The 23,651-nt window shown below is 40.3% G+C and overlaps 1 protein-coding gene across 2 annotated transcripts in view; it reads left to right on the top strand.

Moving 5' to 3' along the window:
* Positions 1 to 23,651, top strand: part of syne2b (spectrin repeat containing, nuclear envelope 2b) — a 93,152-nt gene that overhangs the window by 18,200 nt on the left and 51,301 nt on the right. Inside the window, exons 25-67 of one of the 2 annotated variants that reach the window (XM_042737367.1) lie at positions 57 to 191; positions 385 to 537; positions 908 to 1,101; positions 1,191 to 1,284; positions 1,368 to 1,450; positions 1,557 to 1,680; positions 1,783 to 1,928; positions 2,179 to 2,329; positions 2,610 to 3,205; positions 3,469 to 3,636; positions 4,006 to 4,156; positions 4,758 to 4,916; positions 5,005 to 5,172; positions 5,255 to 5,356; positions 5,460 to 5,663; positions 5,738 to 5,945; positions 6,037 to 6,149; positions 6,384 to 6,589; positions 6,664 to 6,771; positions 6,927 to 7,206; positions 7,345 to 7,674; positions 7,809 to 8,138; positions 8,532 to 8,861; positions 8,948 to 9,292; positions 9,377 to 9,555; positions 9,905 to 10,220; positions 10,332 to 10,496; positions 10,603 to 10,950; positions 11,054 to 11,190; positions 11,395 to 11,533; positions 11,668 to 11,841; positions 11,915 to 11,989; positions 12,098 to 15,203; positions 15,553 to 15,828; positions 16,724 to 17,607; positions 18,294 to 18,458; positions 18,580 to 18,735; positions 18,927 to 19,198; positions 19,622 to 21,683; positions 21,842 to 22,176; positions 22,375 to 22,519; positions 22,687 to 22,887; positions 23,115 to 23,374. In XM_042737367.1, the coding sequence (XP_042593301.1) occupies positions 57 to 191; positions 385 to 537; positions 908 to 1,101; positions 1,191 to 1,284; positions 1,368 to 1,450; positions 1,557 to 1,680; positions 1,783 to 1,928; positions 2,179 to 2,329; positions 2,610 to 3,205; positions 3,469 to 3,636; positions 4,006 to 4,156; positions 4,758 to 4,916; positions 5,005 to 5,172; positions 5,255 to 5,356; positions 5,460 to 5,663; positions 5,738 to 5,945; positions 6,037 to 6,149; positions 6,384 to 6,589; positions 6,664 to 6,771; positions 6,927 to 7,206; positions 7,345 to 7,674; positions 7,809 to 8,138; positions 8,532 to 8,861; positions 8,948 to 9,292; positions 9,377 to 9,555; positions 9,905 to 10,220; positions 10,332 to 10,496; positions 10,603 to 10,950; positions 11,054 to 11,190; positions 11,395 to 11,533; positions 11,668 to 11,841; positions 11,915 to 11,989; positions 12,098 to 15,203; positions 15,553 to 15,828; positions 16,724 to 17,607; positions 18,294 to 18,458; positions 18,580 to 18,735; positions 18,927 to 19,198; positions 19,622 to 21,683; positions 21,842 to 22,176; positions 22,375 to 22,519; positions 22,687 to 22,887; positions 23,115 to 23,374 (14,273 nt within the window). The remainder of the gene's footprint in view (positions 1 to 56; positions 192 to 384; positions 538 to 907; positions 1,102 to 1,190; positions 1,285 to 1,367; positions 1,451 to 1,556; positions 1,681 to 1,782; positions 1,929 to 2,178; positions 2,330 to 2,609; positions 3,206 to 3,468; positions 3,637 to 4,005; positions 4,157 to 4,757; positions 4,917 to 5,004; positions 5,173 to 5,254; positions 5,357 to 5,459; positions 5,664 to 5,737; positions 5,946 to 6,036; positions 6,150 to 6,383; positions 6,590 to 6,663; positions 6,772 to 6,926; positions 7,207 to 7,344; positions 7,675 to 7,808; positions 8,139 to 8,531; positions 8,862 to 8,947; positions 9,293 to 9,376; positions 9,556 to 9,904; positions 10,221 to 10,331; positions 10,497 to 10,602; positions 10,951 to 11,053; positions 11,191 to 11,394; positions 11,534 to 11,667; positions 11,842 to 11,914; positions 11,990 to 12,097; positions 15,204 to 15,552; positions 15,829 to 16,723; positions 17,608 to 18,293; positions 18,459 to 18,579; positions 18,736 to 18,926; positions 19,199 to 19,621; positions 21,684 to 21,841; positions 22,177 to 22,374; positions 22,520 to 22,686; positions 22,888 to 23,114; positions 23,375 to 23,651) is intronic. The other variant, XM_042737368.1, reaches the window with a different exon arrangement.

The raw sequence follows: 23,651 nt of genomic DNA, 5'->3' as shown, positions 1-23,651 counted from the left end.
AGAGATTGTGGTTAATTTTCCCAAGTGTCTGTGTGGGGTTTTTGTTTCTTTTTTAGGAGACCCTTCGGACTCTTGACCCTGAACTTCTTGAAGAGTTCTTGAGGGCTGCGGAAGGAATGGAAGCTTTCTGCACCCCATCTGAACTTAGAGATATGGAGTTTTTCAAACAATCTGTTAGAACACAGTGGAAGGTATCAGTGTAGTAAAATTTAGTGCTTGTTTGTCTATATCTGCAGTGTGTCTTTAATGTTAACTGTTTTTATTTTTGATACTAACTGAAATGCTCTGCACTGTATTAAACTGATTGAATGTGAAGTTACAAATATTAAGAGGTTGTGTGCTTGCTGTTGTGTTTTTTTTATTTTATTTTATTAATATTTTTAGGATGTTCGAGTGCAAATATCAGAATTTTTGAAGCAACTCAGATTTGAGTTAACCCGCCTGCATTTTAACCGTATGGTTAAGACATGTGAGATACACTTTAAGAAGGAAAAACTCAACCATAGGCCTGAATCAATATCAGAATCAAAAGAAGAGGTAAAATTACAGCTACCCTAACCACGGAGCATGAACAGTCACATAGACAAATGGGTGTGGGAATGAATTTCTCCTTTTATTTTAATTCATCCTTTGTTTCCTAAATTAAACATTTGCTTTTTGGGTCAATTAATGCCTTAATTTCTTGTTCTTGTCTTTCCTCTTAACCACATCACTCACTTGGCACTTGGCACTTTATTTTTATTTTGCATGTTGCAAATGAAAATTAAAAATACTGCAAAGTAAATAAATTACAGTTGCATTAATTTAATAAATAAAAGGATAATGATAAGAAGAAAATATGAGTAAAAATAACAAAAAATCTACATATCTGTAGGTTTAGTTTTTTTCTCTCTCTCTCTTCCTGCAGGCCTGTTTGTCTGCAGAAGGCAGTCTGGCAGAGGCAGGACAGCAGCTAGAAGCTCTGAAGGAGTTGTGTGATACTCTGAGTCCTGAGGATGCACACAGGCTCGCACAAGCCCAACTTAGAGAATGTGAGAGACGGCTGGCTGCCATCCAGCGGCAGTTCAGTGGAGACACAGATACACCTCCTACAGACACTAGGTAACAGAAAGTGAAAGAGCCTCTCTCATATCACTTAATTTTGTCTGATAAAACCATTTATAAATGCATTTATTTTCAATATCTAATAGTTTACAAACAGAGCAAACAAAAGAGCCACCCAATCAAAAAGCACCAACAGTCCCACCACCACCTGAGAAGCCCAAAGAGGTTATTGTTTCAGAGGTACAAATATATGATCATTTTATAGAACTTATGTTTTAAAATAAACTTGGTATTATTTTATCTAAAAAGCTTTTTTGTTTTAGGCTGTTATGCCGGTTAGCCCCCAGAGACTCAGAACTGTGGAGAAGAGAGAGATAGTAAAACAAACAAGTACAGAAGAGGATAGGTATGGATATAAAAGAGGAATAGCATAGCTATGTGTTTTTGTATAAGATTGTATGTGATATTGTTTCAGAATCATATGGTTTACATCTTTTTCTTGGTCTCCTCAGGTACCGCAGTTCCAGATTTGCATTACAGGCTCAGCTAAACAGAAATGAGCAATGCATGCTTGGAGATCGTACCTCAGAATCAGTCACTCCCACAGACCTGCAGAAACGACTGAGAGAATTAAAGGTAATGCACAATGTTTTGTGTTTTAAAGTTGGCCATTTGATATTATTATGCATTTTGAAAAGACAATTACTTTAAAATGAAAAATCTTTTTTGTCTGTTTAATCTCTGTGGGATGAGACAGAGTCTCTGTGGAAGGAGTATGAAGCACTGTGTATGCAATGTGTTCAGTACAATGAACGAGCAGTTGAGCAGGACCGTATGGAGCTCACTGTCAGGTGGAGAGAGCAGAGGTCACAGTTACAGGGCAGGTATGACCATGTCAGACATGACATTACACAGACTTTCATAGCAGTATAAGCTTTAATGTGTGTTTAAAACTACCAAGCTGAAATTAGTATTCAAATAAAAGCACATTACTGCTACTTTTGTTCACTTTCACCCTGTGCCACCCAAAGAATCATATGATCTGTTCAAATCCTGAGAAAATATCCTGTAGCCAGACTGTGAGTGCGTGTGTGTCTTGTGTTGTTTGTTAAATAAGTCTATGCATTCTGTTAGGGTGGATTCACTGAGAACAGCACTTGAGCTCATGGACTCTATTAAGCTGAAGATATCTGAGATTTCTAAAAGGCTGGAAAATTTCATTAAAGAGCCCAAAGACATTAAGGGATATACACTAGCTAACCCTGCCATTTTGAGAGATGTGAAGGTGAGGGATATTTATATTTATTAATTAAACTTATTTCTTATCGAGTTCTATTCATGGTTAACATTTGTAATGGAGACACAAATGTTATTTTATTTTGTTAAAAATATAATATAATATAACATAATATATTACAATATAATACATGAGAGAAGAATGTTTGATGTATTGCATTTCATGCTTATTTCACTGCATTTAGTGGTAATTTCACTGTATGTAACTTAGCTCTTTGCCTCCATTCCATTTTTTTATCTTAATATTTACCTCTCCCTTTTATTTTCAGGACTTAGATGAAAGTATCCAGACAGAGATGGATCGTCTGTCTCGATTTGACTCTGAGCCCAGTCATCTAGACTTGCGTGACCGATCACCTCTGACCCAGGTGGTTCTGAACCACAGATCCAGCCTGGACCAGCTCAGGCAACAGGTGCGCAAGAGTGACGCCGCTGCCCGTGCCCTCGACCGTTTCCTCATGTCCCTGCGCACAGTGGAACTCGATGTCTCTTCTGTGCAAAGCGCCCCCAGCAATGATGCCATTGTACTGCAGGACAGCAGGTCCAAGCTGGCATTAATCAGAAAGGGAGTCAGCAGTCTCAAGGATAAGGCTCCACAGCTGGACCAGCTCTTGGGCGGAGCACAGCTCGAAGTGACCCAGGACGGGAGCCCTGTTTCCTGTCTGGACATGGTGGGGGTACTGGTTCACAGGGTGGAAGAGGCAGACGATCAGCTGATGATTCGACAGAATGAGCTCCAGAAGGAACAGCAGAACCAAAGCCTCGGCCTAAGGAGGAAGACTATCCAGGCTGAGTTAAGGAAGGTGCTGGCAGCAGCAGAAAAACAAGGTCTAAAGGATCCCACTATGCCAGCTGTGCAACATCGGTAATAATCTTTCTTCCCTATATAGATCTCATGATACAGATGCTTTAGACTTTATTTGGGCTTAATTTTAATTTGAGTTAATTGAGATAAGATGAGTTAATTGAGAATGTGATACAATTCATTTATAGAATATCCAAGATTGTTTTTTTCTATTTTTCAAATTGACTTAAAGTAATTGCCAATGTCAAGCTCCAAAAAAATAGTATGTTATGTCTATGTGTTCTCCTTCACTCTTTTAACACTGTGTTTGCATCTATGTTTAGGATGCGAGCACTGTCCGATGTGGAATTGCAACTGAACTCTCTTCGCCCTGAATACCAAAGCATCAAGAAGGCTCTGTCTGAAGTCTCTTCACAGAAAGAGCACCCTCATTCAGCAAATGAAGAGCTTGACTTCCTTTGGGAAGAGACTGAAAGAGCTGTATCTGACAGGTGGTTTCTAAACCTAAGCTGAGATTTACTTTCATTTAATTCACCTATTTTTCTTTCGTAAAGGATTCGTTTCCCCAAATCTGTCTGAAATCTGTAAATGAGGACTGATTAAAAATCTGTCCTCATTTACTCACCCTCAAGTTGTTCCAAACCTGTATTGATTTCTTTCTTCTGCCAAATGCAAAGGTGTTTTGAAGAATACAGTTACCTAAACAAACTCACTACCAAACAGAATTCAATAGTATGGAGAGAGAAAAAAAAACACTATGAAAGTCATTGGGGACCAGAAACTGTTTGGTTATCCACATTCAGAAGAAAATTCAAGTGTGAAAGTGAGAATGTTGCTCTGTGTATTTGTGTGTTTGACAGACAAGAGCAGTGCACTGTTCTTATGGAACTCCTGAAGAAATTTCAGAACTGTCGCAGTAACCTGGGCAACACTCTCCAGAGGGCGGAGCAAACAATCAATGAACAGGCTTCATACATGGGCAAAGACAACTTGCAGCGACTCCTTGCAAAAGTATGTGAACTTCAGACTAATCACAATACTGACTATGTTATAACTGCATCAGGTTTTTTTCATAAAAAGGTAATTTTATACTGGATTTGCACCACCAGGGGTCAGTCATTACTCAGATATTACAGTTCAGATGCAGTTGCACAGTAGAGCTCAGTGTGAAGCAGTCTTATTTGAAACTCATCCTGTAATTGAATTTTGTGTCAGCACTAATCACATTTTGCTTTATCTGCATGTACAGAAGGGGTTTCACATTTATTTATCTCAAAGAGGCTTCTCTTTAATTTTAATAAATGTTCTATTAATCTTAATTCATTTTAATTTTTAAAATTAATTTTAATATTTGAGCAGATCCTCCATGGAGTGCAGTACATTTATTTAGTTATGATGAATAAAACTTTTGGTAATTTATTATCATTGTGTAGTCTACATTTAAGTACCAATAGTAGTAATAAGTGCTCATGTTAAAAGGCAGGATTAAAAAAGTCTAGTTATGTCTTCCTGGAAAGAGTAGCTTAGATCTTTAACCATGAGACTACCTATTTTTTCTGTTTTATCTCATAAAGTTTCTATTTCTAATTATGTTTTTATCTGTTTATTGTAGGTTGTTGGCATAAAGGAGGATCTTAATAGCCTCGGACCCAGGATGGAGGAGTTCAGATCTGTGTGCAGACAGTTGCAGTCCCAGCTCAAGAAAATACCTGATTGCTCAGAAACTCCATTTGAGACAGAGGCAGATGCTTTAGTGGACTCATGGCTGGATGTGAGGATATGGATAACATCTATTCACATGGATCTAATTTTGTTCAGTCGTTTAAGTTTCTTGGTAAATCTGTGTGTCTCTCTGGCAGGTGTCAGAGAAGACAGACAGTTACATGGACAACCTGCGTGTGGGTCTGGAGTTGTGGGAGAAACAGCTGGTTCTGGGTGGAGAAGTGGACAGCTGGACTTCTACTAAACTCATTATCTTCTCAGAGTCTCACCCTTTCAGCAGTGAAACGGAGGTTGACAGCATGAAGGTGTGTCTTCAAAAAAATTAATCTGACTTAAAGGCGCAGAACTGTCATTTTGATTCCATTGGGTCTTTTTTGTGTTTATTAGAATGAGATTCAGTGCCAGGAGGACAACCTTGAACACTTCCACAGGAAGTTACTGGAGATCCAGGAACTGCTGCAGAGCAAAGAATCTCCTCTTGAGTTACAGGTAAATGTGCAGCTTATATTTTTTCCATTTATTAACTTTTTGGACTTTTCTAATTGCTAGTTATTCCTAACTTTTAAATGCACACACACACTGTCTGTCTTAGGTAATGGAAACCAACCTGAGGAAGAAAATAGAGCAGGTGAAGGAACTCTTTGCCGACTGCACTGAAGTGTTCCAGGAGCTCCTCACAGTTAAAGCTCATATGATAGAAAATATTGACACCTATCAATCATCTGTGAAGAATATACGCTCCTCAGTAGACATGATCAGTTCAGAGGATCGCACAGAACTGGATGCACATTTACAGGTATGATTAACAGACATGCAGACATGCGTAACACACTGTTTTAATATATAACCAATTTTATTTTCTGTTTGTAGGACTTCTGTGAGCAGCTTTTGGACCAGGAGGAGCAGGCTGAAACTTTGCTGAAGGAAATCAATCTCATGTCCAGCATTACTGGACCGCAGGCCTTGGAGGAGCTGACCAATCATTGTAAGCATCTCAAAGACAGCATTGCGGAAACACGGGAGCTGATTCGCCAGAAGAAGGATCAAGGGGAGAAAAGCTTCCTTCAGACTATTAAAGGTCTGAGAAACTGCATTGTGTCATTGCTAAAATTAAACAAGTGGAAAAAGGGATTTGAGTTTTGACCATTTGTCCCATTGGATCTCTGCAGAAGAGTTTCAGTCATTTGAGGAATGGTTGCAAGATGAGCAGCTCTCTGTGAATGAGTGCTTTGAGAACCCTGAGAGGAAGCAGGATATAGAAACGTCCATGCAGAGACTGACAGTGAGTAACAGTGAGGTCCCAACCCTATGATTATGGTTTCCATTGTAGCTAAGGATATTTTGGAAATACTTTTTAGATAAAAAGACTTGCAGTATAATACACTGATTACAGGGACAGCAATCCAATGGCAAGAGTCACCAGGTGATAGCAGCCTTAGTCAAAAGCATAATTATAGAATTACAGGAAGGGTTCAAATTGAGTTCATCGGTATGGAGCAGTTTGTGTTTTCTTCAGAGTTTCCTGGCCTCTAAGGAAGGAGAACAGCGTCTGGCTCAGTTGAAGGAGAGGTTTGAGCAAGGGGGACAGGCAAAGCTCCCTGCTGAGGCTCAAGCTTTGCTCTCCACATGGCATCAGGAACAGGAAGGAGAACTGGCCACACTCAGGGCTCACTGCCAGGGACGCCATAAACAGCTAGATGATATCCTCCACAACCTCAACAGGTACATGGAAGATGTTCTCATCATAGCTATTAGTTGTTACTTTTGTTTCGATTCATTCATGACTTTGTCTTTAGTTTGCATGAGGAACATAACCATTTGAAGGACTGGCTGCAGCAGAGAGAGCAAGTGCCAGAACAGAGAGAAAAACTGAGGCAAATCCAAGAGGATTTTCTTAAAGAAAGGTACCACTCATTATTTAATGTAGTCTATTCAGACTTCATTGTTGGCTAAATTGCAGATAAGCCATATCGCAAATTCAATTTTATTTTGATTAATTATGCAGTCTTTTATTTCATATAAAACCTACATAACTCCTACTTTCACCCCTAATCCACAGCGGTCGTGTGGAAGCATATAATAACCTGTTATCTGCTGTAAGGATGCGTGGCCTGAGGGGAGACCCTCTCCTTAGAAACTGTGAGACCCTGATAGACCGATACCACAGCCTGGGGATTCTTCTGGAGAATCAGGCACAAGTCCAAAAGACCCTTGATGATCAAGTTGAAACATTCCAAACCAATGCAGAACAGATTAGAGCCTGGATCAGAAATTTAAAGCAAAGACTTGAGTACTTGGGAACAGACACGCCAATGCAGGAAAAACATGTAAATGCTCAGGTGGGCCCACTAACCCTCATTGTTCGGATTCTTTAGCTGTATTTTAGGGGAGCAACTGGTTGAACATCTTAAGATGAATGGAATGAGGAATATCCTCAGTGTATTTAGAATAAAAGTAATTTTATTCTGTGTTTTAAGGCTGTTCTTAATCTAAGTCCTGAGGGTGATGCTAAACTTGTGGCTCTGAAAGAAGAGGGTGATGCTTTATGTGCTCATGAGATTTTGGAGGACACCAGAAGACAAGAGCTCATTCACACCCTTGGAAACATTGAAGATGAGTGGAAAAGAGTTCTGGATATGGCTGAGCAGCTAAAACATCAAGCAGAACTCCAAGACACACTCTGTAGAGAACTAGAGGATCTACAGGCCCAGGAAGAGAGCATCCAGTCCTGGGTGAGAGAACAACTGCAAATGCTTCGCTCTTTGGACAAGGACCTTCAGCCACATGAAAAACTTAATAAAGTGCAGGTAAAGACAGAAGGACATTTTTTTTTATCTGAATCTTTTCACGGCTCTTGCATTATTTTAACCCAGATAAAACTGAGTAGAGGTTGCTAGCCGTGCACATATTGTGTTGGGTGTAATGTCTGTATATCCTCTAGGCTGTCATAGACCTTGGTGATGAAGCCAATTCCAGATTGGCCAGTTTACAGAGACAAGGTCATCATTTATGTTCTTATAAAGAGCTTGAGAATGAGAGGAGGAGCCACATTGACCAAAACCAGAGAGCAGTAGAGGAGGAGTGGAGGAAGGTGCTTCAACTTGCCCAGGAACTCAAGAACCAGGTCAAGCACGAGGAAACTCTCTACAGAGAGTTACAAAGTTTCTGTGATCAGGGAGAGGACACTCAATCCTGGATTAGACATCTCAGAGAGACCCTGGATTCCCTTCTTGTGACATCTTCCATTCAAGAGAGGCTCAATGGAGCTGAGGTAAATTTAACCCTTAAATGTTTGTACATGAGAGGCTTGGGAAGGGACAGTGAGTAAGCCTAATTTATGATAAACTATAATATTGGAAATGGGACAAGTACCTCAGGTTCACTCTAAAGGCATTCATTCACACACATTACATCAGACAGCTAAAAATTGTAGCCAACAGATCTTAAACCTTCAAAATGTGAGGCTACATAAATATGATTTGTACATGAAGTGAAGGGACAGGTCTTACTCCTTAGTTAAGAAAAAAAGTCATACTTTCTGGAGCAGTAAATATATATTGAAAACCAGTGAAAAAGATCTGATGGGTTGCACGATTGCATGAAGAATTAAAGCATGACAGAAATTATGGTTTAGATGAATGTCTTGGTTTTATGTTGTTTTTAGGCACTACTAGCTCATAGATCTGAGTGGGACTGTAAACTTTCTAACCTAAAGACCAAGGGAGAGAATCTATGTTCCTGTGAAGATCTAGATGAGGACAAACGTCAGACAATTCAACACACATTACAAAATGTACAGCAAGAGTGGATGGGAGTTTTGATGCAGACCCAGGAACTGAAGAACCAATCAGAACTTGAGCAGTCTCTTTCTAAGGACCTTCAGGATCTTCAAGAACAGGAGGAGAGCACACACTCTTGGCTTACAGAGCAGCATCTGAAGATCAAATTGCTCGGTAAAGAGACTCAGTTACAAGAGAGAATGAATGGAGCTCAGGTAAGAGACAAAGAGTGATATTCAACCTTCACCAGAAATTCTTTAAATACTTAAAGAAAACAGTCTGACTTGCTTGCTTATTCTAGGCCATCCTAAACTCAGAATCAGAGGGGGATTACAAGCTAGCCAACCTGAGGAGGAAAGCAGAGGGTTTGTGCTCTCGAGAAGGCCTGGAGGAGAAAAGAAAACAGGAATTCCAGCTGAACCTGAGATCAATTGAAGAAGAATGGAAGAAGGTCCTGGCAAGTGCTCAAGAATTAAAGAACCAGGCTGAGCTCCAGGATTCTCTTGCAAGGGAGCTTCACAATGTCTGTACCCAGGAGGAGAGCATCTGGACCTGGGTGAAGAACCAGAAAGATTGCCTGGACTCACTGGGCAAAAGTACTCATGGTACACAGGAGCAGATTGAAGAGAGACTAAGCAAGGCACAAGTAAGTAGTACAATACGGAGAAACAGAAAAAGAAATTAAATGTCCATAGTAAAACACTTATTAAAAGAACTCACTGTCTTTCAGGCAATTCTAAGTCTGCACTCTGAGGGCAACTCTAAGATTGCAGCCCTGAAACAGACAGTAGACCATCTTTTTAACCGTGAAGATCTTGATGAAGATGCGAGACAGTCTCTCGTTAAGAAAATGAAAAATGTAGAGGAGGAGTGGAAGACAACACTGCAGCAAGCACAGGAGCTGCATAGGTTTGATATTACATCTTTTAATGTAAAAATAATTGCAATCAGCACTGCTAGATGATTCAAATTAATTGCAAATTATCATATTTATAAATATATTCTGAGATTTATTGAATGGACATGGCATTTTATGTACAGATCAGGGTGCATAATTAAATGCAATTTTTATGTGTTAAAAGGATAGCCTTTAGAACTTAAAATGTACACTTCTTATTTAGTTTACTTGGTGTATGTAAAAATAGAATAAGTAAGTATTATTTTAAATAATATTCTATAAAATAGCTTTATTATAATATTATATTATATTATATTATATTATATTATATTATATTATATTATATTCCTCATTCTGCAGTCTGCTGAAAAGTGTAGTGGAACGTCTGGTGTCCTGTCGGTGTCAGAAGGAACAGCTTCAGTCTCATCTGGATCAGGTGAAACAGCAGACTGCTGCACTGCCACGGCACTTCCCCTGGCCTGGTTTAGGGGATCGAAGGCACACATTGGAGCAAGCCAAGAGTCTGCTAGACCATACCAGAGCCCTGACCCCATCTCTGTCTGCTGTCCGAGCACTTGGGAGGGAGATGAGCCAGCTAACCCATGATTCCAGCTGGATTGATCCATCCTGGGCCACCACAGAGGAGTGCATACCTGAGTTAATCAAAGACCTTACGGTAAGGCTATATAGGTGTGCTGTTCTAAATATTTCTGACTAATCGTGACTAATAGATAAAAGAAACTTGATTTACATGTATGACATTCTTTTTTTATGTGTGCTTCTGTAGGAGTTTTGTGTAAATCTCGAAGAGGAAATCCGGAGAGAGCGAGTTTGTGCTCAGTTAGTTGAGCAGCACACTGTAGCACAGGATTGGCTGAGAGAGCAAGTCAAAGGTTTCGGTGCTCTGCCCACTGAACGTCATGGGTTACAAAGCTCTATTAACACTCTTAAGGTCTATGTAAATTCTTTGTTTTATATAAAATCGATAAATCCATTTTTCAGTTTGTCGGCAAACCTGTTAATAAATAAAATTATATATTTTTATTATAATTTTGTAGGCTCTTCTCCAGACCATAGACAGGGAGAAGAGAGAAATGAAAGAACTGGATAATGTTAAAGATTCCCTGATGGATCTTTGCACTCCAGGAGGTTGTGATGCCCTGACCTTAGAGGTCAGCCATCTTCATGACCTCTGTGTGTCCTCGGAGAAAGAGATGAGGGAATGGTTAGCTGTGTGTGAGGCCAGATTGAGTGACATTGACCTCAGACTTGCTGGCAAGGCACAGATTCTAAGGGAGCAAGCAGAGAGTCTCCTAGATGAACTGCGTGCTCAGGACCACTCTGTAGGATTCCTGGTGGATAGCCAGAATATCAGCCAGCTACAGGAGAACTGGCATAGTTTCAAGGTATTATGGGAAAATATTAATTCATCTATGTTCAGTTTGTTTGTTCTGAAACTTTAGAGAAAGTCAATAAATTTAAACCTGACTGTTTTTTTTATTCTTATAGACATGTGAGAGAGAGCTTGAGTCTTTAGAGGGCAAAGTTTGTGACCTTGGCCAGGCCCTCCAAATGGTCCCACCAAATGAGGGGCCCCCAAGTGATGTCATTTCTATAGTGGACACAGTTACACAACAATATTGCAGGTACATACAGCCATGTTGCCTTTCAAATTAATTCAATTATCATAAATGTCTGTAATAAAGTGCTTAAATCTGAATCCTGTTTATTTAATTGTTAAATTCATAGCATGTTTGCCCAAAATGGTATAATGCTGTATTATATTACAGTGTAATACTTATTTATCATAAGTGCATTATGGAGAATCGTCATTATATTTGTTTTCTCAGTCTGCGGTCGAAACTGTTGGAAAAGCAGAATGACTGCGCAGACAGCACTGTGCAGTGTGTGAGACAGGCCTTACAAAACATACAGTCATGGAACCAGACACATGCAAATCCTCCCTGCAGCTCAGCCACATCCATGCAGGTGTGTTTGTATCTTCATTTACATAAAGTATGTGAGTGAGTACACAACAAAACATAGCACCTGAACCATACTGGTCCATTTGAACGAGTAAGGTTGCTGTTACATTTTAAACATGCAACATTTTTACTCCTTAGGCTGCAATTGATGAAGGTGTGAGACTGTGTAAAAGCCTGCAGGTAGCGCTGTCCCATAAAGAACTGCTGAGGGAATGTCTGGGCCCTGACTTGGCTGGCAAACTTGAAAGAGATGGAACAAAAGCACTAAACGAAGCCGACATTCACATGAATGACCTTAAACAGGAGCTTAAGGTGAGTATGACTCTGTGGGTTGATGCTTTACATGAGATGTCTAGTGGTTTAAAAAGATGAGTCTGTGTTTCAGAATGTGGAGGAGAACATAAAGCAGGAAGCTCAAAGGTTGTCACTGGAAGCTCGAAGCATTCAGCTGGATTCACAGGTACAATTTCACAAACATACATATTGACATACAAACATATTTCTAGGCTTTTGTTGTATCTGGCCATTATGTGCAGTACTATTTGTATATGATAAATACCATTTGTAGGTTTCTGCTGCGACACCGTCAACAAAGGAGTCTGAACAGTCTGAATTTGTTTCTTCTTCATCGTTTATCACGGAGAGCTTTGAAATGACAGATGGCAGTCAGCAGGCTAAGGTACAGCCATCTGAAAACCTTGACAGCGAGATCCCTCTATGTGTAATCTCAGAAACTACAACTGAAACAGAAATTCACACTGCAAGAAAATCACTACAAGCATTAGCGACTGAAACTGAACAGATTGATTTCCAAACAACTGTACTATTAACCACAGAGATGCTACCTGAACCAGAAACAGGAGTATATGAATCTGCTCTTCCTACAAGCAGCCATGGTGCAAATGAAATTGAAAGTGAGAATTTTGTTTATGTTTCTTTGGAAACAAAGTCTGATAATGATGATATAGCAGATGAAAAGATGCCAATTTCCTCATCTGCAGCTGTTCACAGCTTGGAAACCACAGTACAAGACACAGACTTGGAATTACACAGCACTGAGAGTCTTAGCACAGAAGGACAAGTAAGCCAGTTGCCTGATGTAGTTGTGTGTTCAGAATCTTTTGCTGATAGAGTGGAGGGTGAGAAAATTGAAGCAGTGACTGCAGAGCCAGATAAAGAGGAAGAGGTCAAATATATTTCACTTTCTCAAGAGGAACCTTGTGGAGAAAATGAAGGACAAACCAAAAAGGTTACTGCGCTCATTTTAGATTTGGATACAGTGCACATAGATAGTGTAGACACATACTCCCACACACCCACAGATGGAGCTACAGTGAAAGCAGCCTCTGCTAGTGCTCTTTTAAATGAGACGACACTGGGCAAACAAGATCATGAAACACTGGCCCCTCCAGAAGCTGAAATTTCTGAACTAGCCATAGAACCAATTAGCATCCTATCTTCTCTTAATGAGCCAAGTATGGTGAATGTTTCAGAAATTAGTTCAGCAGTAGAACCAGAACAGTCACAGCTCATCGATATAGACACTAATGGACAAATGCAAACAACAGCAGCTCCACCTTCTGAAACACAAGGTAGTGAAGATGCTGCTTCCAGAGGTATTGGAACATTTTCTAGGAACAATGGACCAAATGCTGCAATAGCTGACAGAGAGAGCAACTGGACTACAAATAATGGCCCTCGTGAAATCCAACGCCGATTTATTATTCTAGACTTCCCTGAGGGGGAGGAAATGCAGAGACATCATGCTCATGAAGCTTCTCTTTTCAGTGAACCCACTGAGACACAGATTCCGGGATCAGAACGTTCAGTGTCAGAAAGAATGGAGACAGAATGTGATGATAAAACAGAGTCAGAGGTCATAGCCAGTACAAACAGACCTTTAGAAGCATCTGAGCAATCTGAACTGATTGAAGCAAGCCTTAAACTACCAACAAGGCAAGTTGGAGAAGTCATGCATTTCATTGTAGAAGAAGAGACAAAGAAGACCCCATCAGGTGATGAAATGCAATTCACAGAAGTTGATCCTAAATGTAAACCTCCAATCAAGCAACAAAATGAGGTAGAAACTGAGATCCAACAAACAAAAAAAGTGTATGTCTCAACAACAATAGAGGAGAAACCTGAAGGTGAAGAAGCCATTGACGTCATTTTGGGAGAAGAGACAAAGACCCAATCAGGTGGTAAAACACAATCCAAAGTAATTGAACCTGAACTGACACCTCCAATCAAGCTCCTGGTTGACTGGGGCACTGAGGTACAACCTGAAAAAATGTATGTCTCATTAACAACCGAGGAGAAACCTGAAGTTGTAGAAGCCACCGATGTGATTGTAGAAGAAGAGATGAACAAGACCCCATCAGGTGAAAAAGCACAATTCATGGAATCTGAACCTAAAATGACACCACCTGTCAGGAGAAATGACAATAAAATTGATGTCCAGTCAAACAAGGTAAATGTCTCAACACAAAAGGAGAATGCTGAAGGTGAAGAGGCTGTGGAAGTAAATGTAGTAGAGGAGACAAAGACAACATCATCAGATAATAAAGCACAATCCATGGAAGCTGAACCTGAACTGACACCCTCAATCAAACAACAGAATGACCAGAAAACTAAAGTCCAGTCAGAAAAGTTGGATGTATCAACAGAGGAGAAAATTGAATGTGAAGAAGCCTTGCATGTCATTGAGGAACGGAATGAGTGGGACACCGAAGTACAGTCTAAAAGAATGAATGTTTCACTGACACCAGAGGAAAAACATGAAGTTGTAGACAACTCAGATGTCATTGTAGAAGAAGAGACAAACAAGACCCCATCAGATGAAAAAGCACATTCCACTGAGGCTGAACCTAAACCGACACCACCAGTCAGCCGAAGAAACGAAAATAAGTTTGATGTCCCATCAAACAAGGTGAATATCTCAACAACATCAGAGAAGACACCTGAAGGTACAGAGGTTAACACTGTCACTGTAGAAGATGAGATAAAGATGACTCCATCAGATGATAAAGCACAGTCCCTAGAAGTGGAAACCATACTGACACCACCAGTCAGGCAACAAAATGAGGGTGAAACCGATGTCCAATCAACAACATCAGAGGAGAAACCTGGGGACACCATGCATATCTCTGAGGAGGAAAGGACAAAAAAGACATTGGTTGATAAAATGCAATCCATAGAAGCTAAGCCTAAACCAACGCCACCAGTCAGAAGACGAAATGAGGGTAAAACTGATGTCCAATTAGATAAGGTGGATGTTATACCGACACCTCCCACCAGACGACGTAAAGGTGAAAGGTTATCGTTAGATATTGAATCACATAGAGAGGGAGAAGTTTTTCCCACCCCACCAAGCAGAAGACGTAGAGAGAAAATAGGAATTGAGAGTTTTTCACTTGAATTAGAGTCCCAACCCACACCACCAGCAAGACGACATATAGAAAAAGAAGATAGAAGATTATCACTCGATCTGGAGACCCAACCCACACCACCAGCAAGACGACGTAAAGAAAAAGAAGGTAGTAAACTTTCACTCAATCTGGAGACCGAACCCACACCACCAGTGAGACAACATAAAGAAAAAGAAGGTAGTAAACTATCACTCAATCTAGAGACTGAACCCACACCACCAGTGAGACGACGTAAAGAAAAAGAAGGTAGTAAGCTATCACTCAGTATGAACAAACAAACACAAACAACAAGACGATGTAAAGAAAAAGAAAGAAAGTAGTAAACTATCACTCAATCTGGAGACCGAACCCACACCACCAGTGAGACGACATAAAGAAAAAGAAGGTAGTAGTAAACTATCACTCAATCTGGAGACCGAACCCACACCACCAGTGAGACGACGTAAAGAAAAAGAAGGTAGTAAACTATCACTCAATCTGGAGACCGAACCCACACCACCAGTGAGACGACATAAAGAAAAAGAAGGTAGTAAACTATCACTCAATCTGGAGACCGAACCCACACCACCAGTGAGACGACGTAAAGAAAAAGAAGGTAGTAAACTATCACTCAATCTAGAGACTGAACCCACACCACCAGTGAGACGACGTAAAGAAAAAGAAGGTAGTCAGCTATCACTCAGTATGGAGACCCAACCCACACCACCAGCAAGACGATGTAAAGAAAAAGAAGAAAGTACATTATCACTTGATCTGGAGATCCAACCAACCCCACCAGAAAGACTATGTAAAGAAAAAGAAGAAAGTAGATTATCACTTGATCTAGAGACCCAACCCACACCACCAGAAAGACGATGTAAAGAAAAAGAAGGTAGTAAACTATCACTCAGTCTGGAGACCGAACCCACACCATCTGTGAGACAACGTAAAGAAAAAGAAGGTAGTAAACTATCACTCAATCTGGCGACCGAACCCACACCACCAGCAAGACGATGTAAAGAAAAAGAAGAAAGAGCATTATCACTTGATCTGGAGACCCAACCAACACCACCAGAAAGACTATGTAAAGAAAAAGAAGAAAGTACATTATCACTTGATCTGGAGACCCAACCAACACCACCAGAAAGACTATGTAAAGAAAAAGAAGAAAGTACATTATCACTTGATCTGGAGACCCAACCAACACCACCAGAAAGACTATGTAAAGAAAAAGAAGAAAGTACATTATCACTTAATCTAGAGACCCAACCAACACCAGCAGCAAGACAATGTAAAGAAAAAGAAGATATTCAATTATCACTTGATATGGAGACCCAACCCACACCACCAGAGCACCATGTAAAGAAAAAGAAGAAAGTACATTATCATTGATCTGGAGACCCAACCAACAAGACCACCAGAAAGGAAAGACTAATGTAAAGAAAAAGAAGATATTCAATTATCACTTGATATGGAGACCCAACCCACACCACCAGAAAGACTATGTAAAGAAAAAGAAGAAAGTACATTATCACTTGATATAGAGACCCAAACCACACCACCAGAAAGACTATGTAAAGAAAAAGAAGAAAGTACATTATCACTTGATCTGGAGACCCAGCCCACACCACCAGCAAGACTATGTAAAGAAAAAGAAAGTACATTATCACTTGATCTAGAGACCCAACCAACACCACCAGCAAGACAATGTAATGAAAAAGAAGATAGACAATTATCGCTTGATCTGGAGACCCAACCAACACCACCAGCAAGACTATGTAAAGAAGAAAGTACATTATCACTTGATCTAGAGACCCAAACCACACCACCAGAAAGACTATGTAAAGAAAAAGAAGAAAGTACATTATCACTTGATCTGGAGACCCAACCCACACCACCAGCAAGACAACGTAAAGAAAAAGGTGAAGATAAAGGATTATCAATTGATCTGGATCTTCAACCAACTCCACCATCAAGAAGACACAAGGATAAGCCAGAGAGTGAGATGTTGTTTTACAGTGCTGAATTAGGAAAAAGTGATGATCTACAAACCAGTGAACGTAGAGAAAGGGAAGAGCACACTGGTAAACCAACTCCACCTGTCAGACGCAAAATTAGTCAGGTTGAAAGTGATGTGGCAGTTTGCAAAAACCAAGAAGAGAAAGAGTTCTTTGTGAAACCCACACCACCAACAAGAAGGAAAGATAGCAAAGTTAAGAGCGAAATTGTCACAGGTGCTCCTAACCTGAAAGAAGATACTAGCATACATAAACCAACTACACCTCTGAGTCAAAAAGACAGCCAAGCAGAAACTGAGATGGCTCCAACCACACCTAAAAGTCAACCTGAGGAAGTCCTTCCAACTTCACCGACCAGGCGAAAGAAAGATCAAATAGAAGCTGACAGAGTTCCATTAATGCCAGAAGAGCCACAGGTCATATCAACTCCAACAACCAGCGACAAAGAAAGTTCATGGAATGAAAAGGTTTCTAAGTGTGCAAGACTAGAGCTGGAAGCAGATGTTGAAGCAATAACTAAACAGGAAGATAAAGATGAGTCTGATACAAAGTCATTGGTTGGTCAGGAGCAGCAAGAGGAGGGGCAGGACTCTACTTTGATCCCAGAACCCATAAGTGCAATTAGTCAGACAGAGAGCGTCAGTGAGATGCAGGTAACTTAAATGTGCATGATTCCACCAAAAGGAACAAACCTGCATGAGGCATGATGGTGTGGTATCTGCATGCTGAACTGTAATGGAAGCGTTCAACTGAGGATGTGTCTTAGGGCCAAAATTAAGTGTCCTTAAGCTATCTGGATATTTGCTTTGAAGGGTGAAATTAATCCCCTTTTTTGCAACAGTCCAATTGTCTAAATTCCCAAACACAGATAACACATTAGGTTTTAACTCTAATGGAAGAAGAAATCTTCTACAAAGTTTCAGTTAACATTGGGAGCTCCTGAATAACACTCCTAATTGTACCTTTTTATGTTGGTGTGGCTCTGGCTGCCTTACCACAGAGAAAATCCCATCACATTAAGCGCCATGCATACAGTCATTACTGCTCTCTATAAGTGAATAAATACTTTTTAATTCTTTTAATATTGTAATGTTCACAGAGAGGGCATAAGAGGGCAATTTTTTCTGTTCCATCACCTTATGGCACTTTGAATGTTGTGAATGGCTTTCTGAGTTTTAATCTGTTTTTAATCTGTTTTTACCCATGATTGAGTTTGCTTGAATTTACTTCATTAACTGCTCTAATATCTCTTTTATCCTGTATATGAGATGCTGCAGTTGCTAGTCTTCAGATCAGCCATTAACAATTGTGTTTATTCTGCTAATTTTTTATGTTGCAGCCACAAGATCAAGATATGGATGTTTCTCCCCAAGTTGGTCTCGCGGCTGAAATCACTGAGAATCAAGCAGAGGAAGATAGAGAGCCAGAGGGACCCACAATGAAGGATATATTCACGGAGATCAAAAAAATGACTGAAAAGGGACAAAAAAGTGTACTCATGGAGGTAATATTTTAAATGGTTAACACTATAACATTAAATTCAAAATACTGAAAGTTATTTAAACATAAACAAAAATTATATGTGCAGTATGTCAACTGTTCTTTCAAAAAGCTTATATTTTTAGGGTATACCTCACGAAAGCACAAAGAAACTTCTTGACACTTCCAGCACTGATCTTGAAGCTCGGTTAAAAAGGCTAGTGTTCCATTTACTGGACCTTCGAACTTGCCCAGCTGCTCTGAACTCCAAAGACATGGCCAAACAACTAGAGGAGGCTGAGGTGGGACAATCCAATAAAACATCAGTGTGTGATGAACTTACACTTTACATATTACTGATTGTTCTATGTCCTCTTGTGTATTTAATATGTAAAAGTAGTGTTGCTGATTTTTCAAATAATCATTTGTATTAGAATCCTAATTTACGTTCAGAGGTGAGCACATTTAGACTTGTATTGTTATGTTATTTTAGGAATGTAGAAGGTGTGCCCAGAGACAGGTATCTATGCTGTCTAGGCAAGACCAGGCTAATGGAGACATTGGCAGTGGCACTAATGGCACAGTTCATGACCCTGAGGGTATGCAACAGCTGAGTGCCCAGTGGAGTGCGGCTTTGTGGGATGCAGCAAGCTTTGTTCACTCCAAAGAAGCTCAACTACAGATGGTTGCAGATTTCAACAGACAGACCCAGAAAGTCAAAGCTATTCTGGAGAGACTCAAAATTGAGCGTGCGGCACTGAGATTGTACGTATTTACTACTAAGTATGTTGTTTCTGTTAGTATTACATTAAACACTGAGTAAGTTTATTGTTGCACTAAACTAGGGGTCGACCGATTATTGGCGGGATATTAAGCATTTTTATGGTTATCGGTAACCATAGCATTTTCAAAACCGATTTGCCGATAAAATAATTTAAAGCATTTAAAGAGACGATAGCCTTGTGGGCAGTGTGCCGACATGTTCAAAATTTTTATTCTTAATTTTGACATTCATTTTCTTTTTACACCAGACATATATATTGGCTCAAAATATTGGTTATCAGACTACTTGATCTGTAATTATCGGCATCTGCCCTGACAAACACATATCGGTCGACCCATACACTAAACAACTTGTAGAATGTAAGAGAATGTAAAAGCCCATAAATGTATTTTTCATATCTCTAGCTCTCCAGCTGTGAGCATTTTTGCTGAGGAAGAAAGGCTGCACTCTTTCTTGAGATATATGGAGCAGGAAAGGACAGCTCTTGGTGAGTTAATTCAGACTCATGCCAAACTGTCCCCCCACCTCAGTGTGCCTGAGAGACAAGCAGCGGAAATACAGCAAAACAATTTGCAAACCCAGTGGAGGGTGCTAGAGAAGGATGCAGAGATTGTTCTTTACATGGTTAATGCTCATGCTAAAGAAATCAGCAGCCTTATTCAAGAGGTCAGTGCTTTAAAAGACCATCTCGAGAACATTCAGAAGACCTTGGATGCATCGAAAACCTCACCAGTTTTATGGGATGGCAAGAGAGCTCAAGAAATTATGAATTTAAATGCTGAGCTCACTTCCACATATCAGCAGTACCTCTACCTTCAGCAGACCTCTGAGGCACTTGCCCAGGAATTCCAATTCAATGCAGAGATATCCAGCATAGAGCAGGATCTTCAGCATATAAAAGATCAGCTGAATCAAATGGGTGAACAGTTAGCAGCTTCAACTCCTAGCAGCAGCAACTCAACGTTAAGTAAAATTGTTAAGGTGATGACAGATGCTCTGGCTTGGGCAAAGCAGACAGAATCTGATGTCAAAGGACGACAGAAAAAGGTGCCTTTGCTTCCAGAAGAAGTCCATCGACAGATTAAAGATTTAAAGAAATTGCAGTCTGAGATGAACTCGAAGCAAACCCAGTTGAAGTCTTTGGTTGAGGAAGTCACTGAGCTGATTTCTGATCTAGATGAAGCTGATGTTCCAATGGTGACCTCATCCTTGAAGGTCCTAGAGAATTTGTCCAAATCAACAGCAGGAAAACTGGCTGAGGCAGTTCGCGACATGGAGTCAGGACTTCAGACCCGGGAGAAGATGTCTGAGCAGATAGCAGATGTTGATTCCTGGGTGGTTGGACATCTGCAAAGGGAAGCTTTGAGGAGAGAAGATTATCAAAGTTTGAGTGTGGCAGACCTGGATCGCAGGTTGAGGCAGATCGAGGAGACTCTTGGAGAAGCAGAAAAGCAGTCCGCTGTCACTGAAGCCCTTCTGATGAAAAGCAGAGACATTGCATCCGAGCTAAGTGTCACAGAGAGTACTAAGCTCTATGAGAAACTCACCAACCTTCAAGAGGACATTAAAAGGATTATTATCTATGAGAAGGCATGTTGCCAGAAAATTATAGATGTTATACAGAGCCAAGAATCCTCTCAGAGGAAGGTGTCATCTCTCGAGAACAGCCTGAGACAAATGTTAGTTGATGTAAAAAGACACAGGTTTCCTGTTACGAAGGATACCCTCTCTGTCATTGAACCCTTCAAACAGATGCTTGTGGAGCACAAATCTCATGTTGAGCAAGTCAATCCTTGTTCAGAGGAAAAGAGAAGAGAGATGTTATGTGTTATTACTGAACTGTACCACAAAATGATTGATTTGGATCTCAAATCACAAGCTCATGAAAGGTACTTGAGCCTCAGTCGGTGCATTGACGATGTCAAGGAAGAAATAGAGGCTCAGATCCCAAGGACCAAAGATGAGAGCATTAACAAAGACGAACGCTACAGAGCCTGTCAGACCCTTCTGATCCATATCTCTTTAGTAAAACTCTTGTGTGAGGAAACAATGGATGAACTGCAGGAAATCACAGCAGATCTATATCCATCTCAGCTCTCTGCTGAACAAACAAGACTCAAACAAATACTGGAAAGTCTCGAAACCTCAGAAATGGCAGTGAACAATAATCTTCAGATATTGGAATGGGATCTGCTAAAACATATTCATTATCCATCAGAAAAAAGAGCACTTCAGCAATTCCTCAAAGACACCAATGAGAAGCTGGAAAAGCCTTGTAGTATTGAACCAAAAGAGGCAGTGATTGAAAAACAACTAAGAAAGTGCCTTGTACTCAGAAAGAATGTAGAATCTAGAATACGAGTTCTTGAGTTCCTTGAAAAAAAGGTTGGAGCTCGACCTCCACAGGATTCCAAACAGCTTGCTTGCTTGAAGGATATGGTTTTGGAAAAGTGTGATCAACGAATGGTGAGTTTAATCTGTTTCATCTTTGACACACAGTTTCATTGATCTATTCCTTTGCAATATAGTTGGTGCAAATGTTTAGAAACATCATATATAGAATCTTCAAAGAAAATATACATTTAAACAGATAAAGTCAAGGTAGATTTCTGCTGTCTTTTCAGGTTAGCCTAACTAAAGCTAAAGAACTGTTGAGGAACTACACCAAAGCAGTGACCGATACCATTCGTTTCCTCCAAAGAGCCACGTTGGCCCTCCTTCCCTCAATCTGCTCTTCTAGAAGCTGTTCAGAACGACTAAAAGATGCACAACATGCTTTACTGACTCTAGACACAGAGTTCCAGTCACATGTTTCACAGCTTCAAGCTCAAACCCCACAACATCCCTGCTTCAAGCCACAGAAGATTGAATTTCTACACACAGAGGTTCTAGGCGAGCTCCTGGTCAGGCTATCGACCCTTAAGGCCCAGGCTCAAATTAATGTAGAATCTTTGAAGAGGTACATAATGTACAGTAGTATGAACTTTTCCCTAAGAGTCAATGGTCATAATCACTAATCAAGTTACGTAATTACTGTTAACCACAATACACTCAGTTTGCTTGTCAAATCTCAAATCTTTATGAAACATTATCATATCTTTTCATCAAATTACAAATACCCTATGTCAAAATTAACAAATTTCTTGTCCATAACAAGGTGTGTTGAGTGCCAGAAACATTCTCGTAAGTGCTACGAGGAGCTTTGCCAGCAAGTGAGAGACTTAGAAACATTTCTATCACAGTGTGCTTCCAAAAAAATTACTTCACACAAAGACTGCAAAGACCAGCAACAGAAACTCAAGGTAAAGTCAAAATAAAAGCCTTTCCTGTAGAAAGACTAGCATTTGTTAGACTACCATTACCTCCCATTACAATCTCTTTTTCATTCATCTGTGTTTTGCCAGCTGATGCAGTGAGATACATATGGGTTTGAGGCTAGTATATTTAAACATATTCTTCATCTTTTTAGGCTCTAGTGGAAGAGGTTGCCATGCTTCCTGGAAAACTGGAGAATCTGAGAGAGTGGTGTTCACTTCATGGGTGCAGAGCCAACAGGGAGGATGCCGTGAGCGCTATCTGGGGTCAGGTGGCAAGACTGCAGCGCTGTGGCAGTGATCTGCAGACACGCTCCGAACAAATGGAAGCAGAGTGGAGCAGTGTCACAAGGAGTGTAAGTGCCTTGAGTATAACTGGTGCACCAACAAGCATGTGAAATAACAATGAAACTCTTGTTTTGGTATGCTTACTCTAACTAAATCATTACACAACACTCTGAAAAATAAAGGTGCTTCACGATGCCATAGAAGATCCTTTTAAGCACCTTTATTTTTAAAAGTGTATAACAGACTGTGCATAAAAGAAGAACTGAGCTTGTTTTCCTTTACTGTTATTCTGCAGGTGGAGCAGGCAGTCACTGTATTGGAGCAGGTGGATGCAGAACTTCCAGATAGCAGCAGAGAGAATCTGACTGGTGATGAGCTACAGGAACTACTGCTTTTCTGGTCCCAGTACCAGGACAGACTGGACTGTGAACACAGAGCTCTCTCCGCTTTGGAATTAAGAGCTGCAAGGGTGCTTGGTGTTCCCCCGCACCTGGAACAGGCCCCACCCATTGAGCTGTGCCAAGAGCTTCAAGCCTTGCAAGAGCGTTACCATAGGTTAGGCACCTACTTTGCATACTGCTATTTTTTTTTTTATTACTTTTCTTCTTAGTCTTAATTATGGTTTTCTTGAAACATGAATGTCTTTTGCCTAATATATCCTATTGTGAACTCCATGTCCCAGTGGTGCACACATTAATTCCAAACCAGTGGGCTTACAGACTAGTAAGTAGGTCAACACTGGATGCCAATATCCCATCCCAGAGAGGCCAAACCGCACATAGACTAAGCTAAATATCTGGATAATATTTAAATTTACATGCATGAAAGTTTA

The sequence above is a fragment of the Cyprinus carpio genome, chromosome B13 (genome assembly GCF_018340385.1).
Source record: "Cyprinus carpio isolate SPL01 chromosome B13, ASM1834038v1, whole genome shotgun sequence".
In the NCBI taxonomy this organism is placed as follows: Eukaryota; Metazoa; Chordata; class Actinopteri; order Cypriniformes; family Cyprinidae; genus Cyprinus; species Cyprinus carpio.
This window is presented reverse-complemented; position numbering and strand designations above follow the sequence as displayed.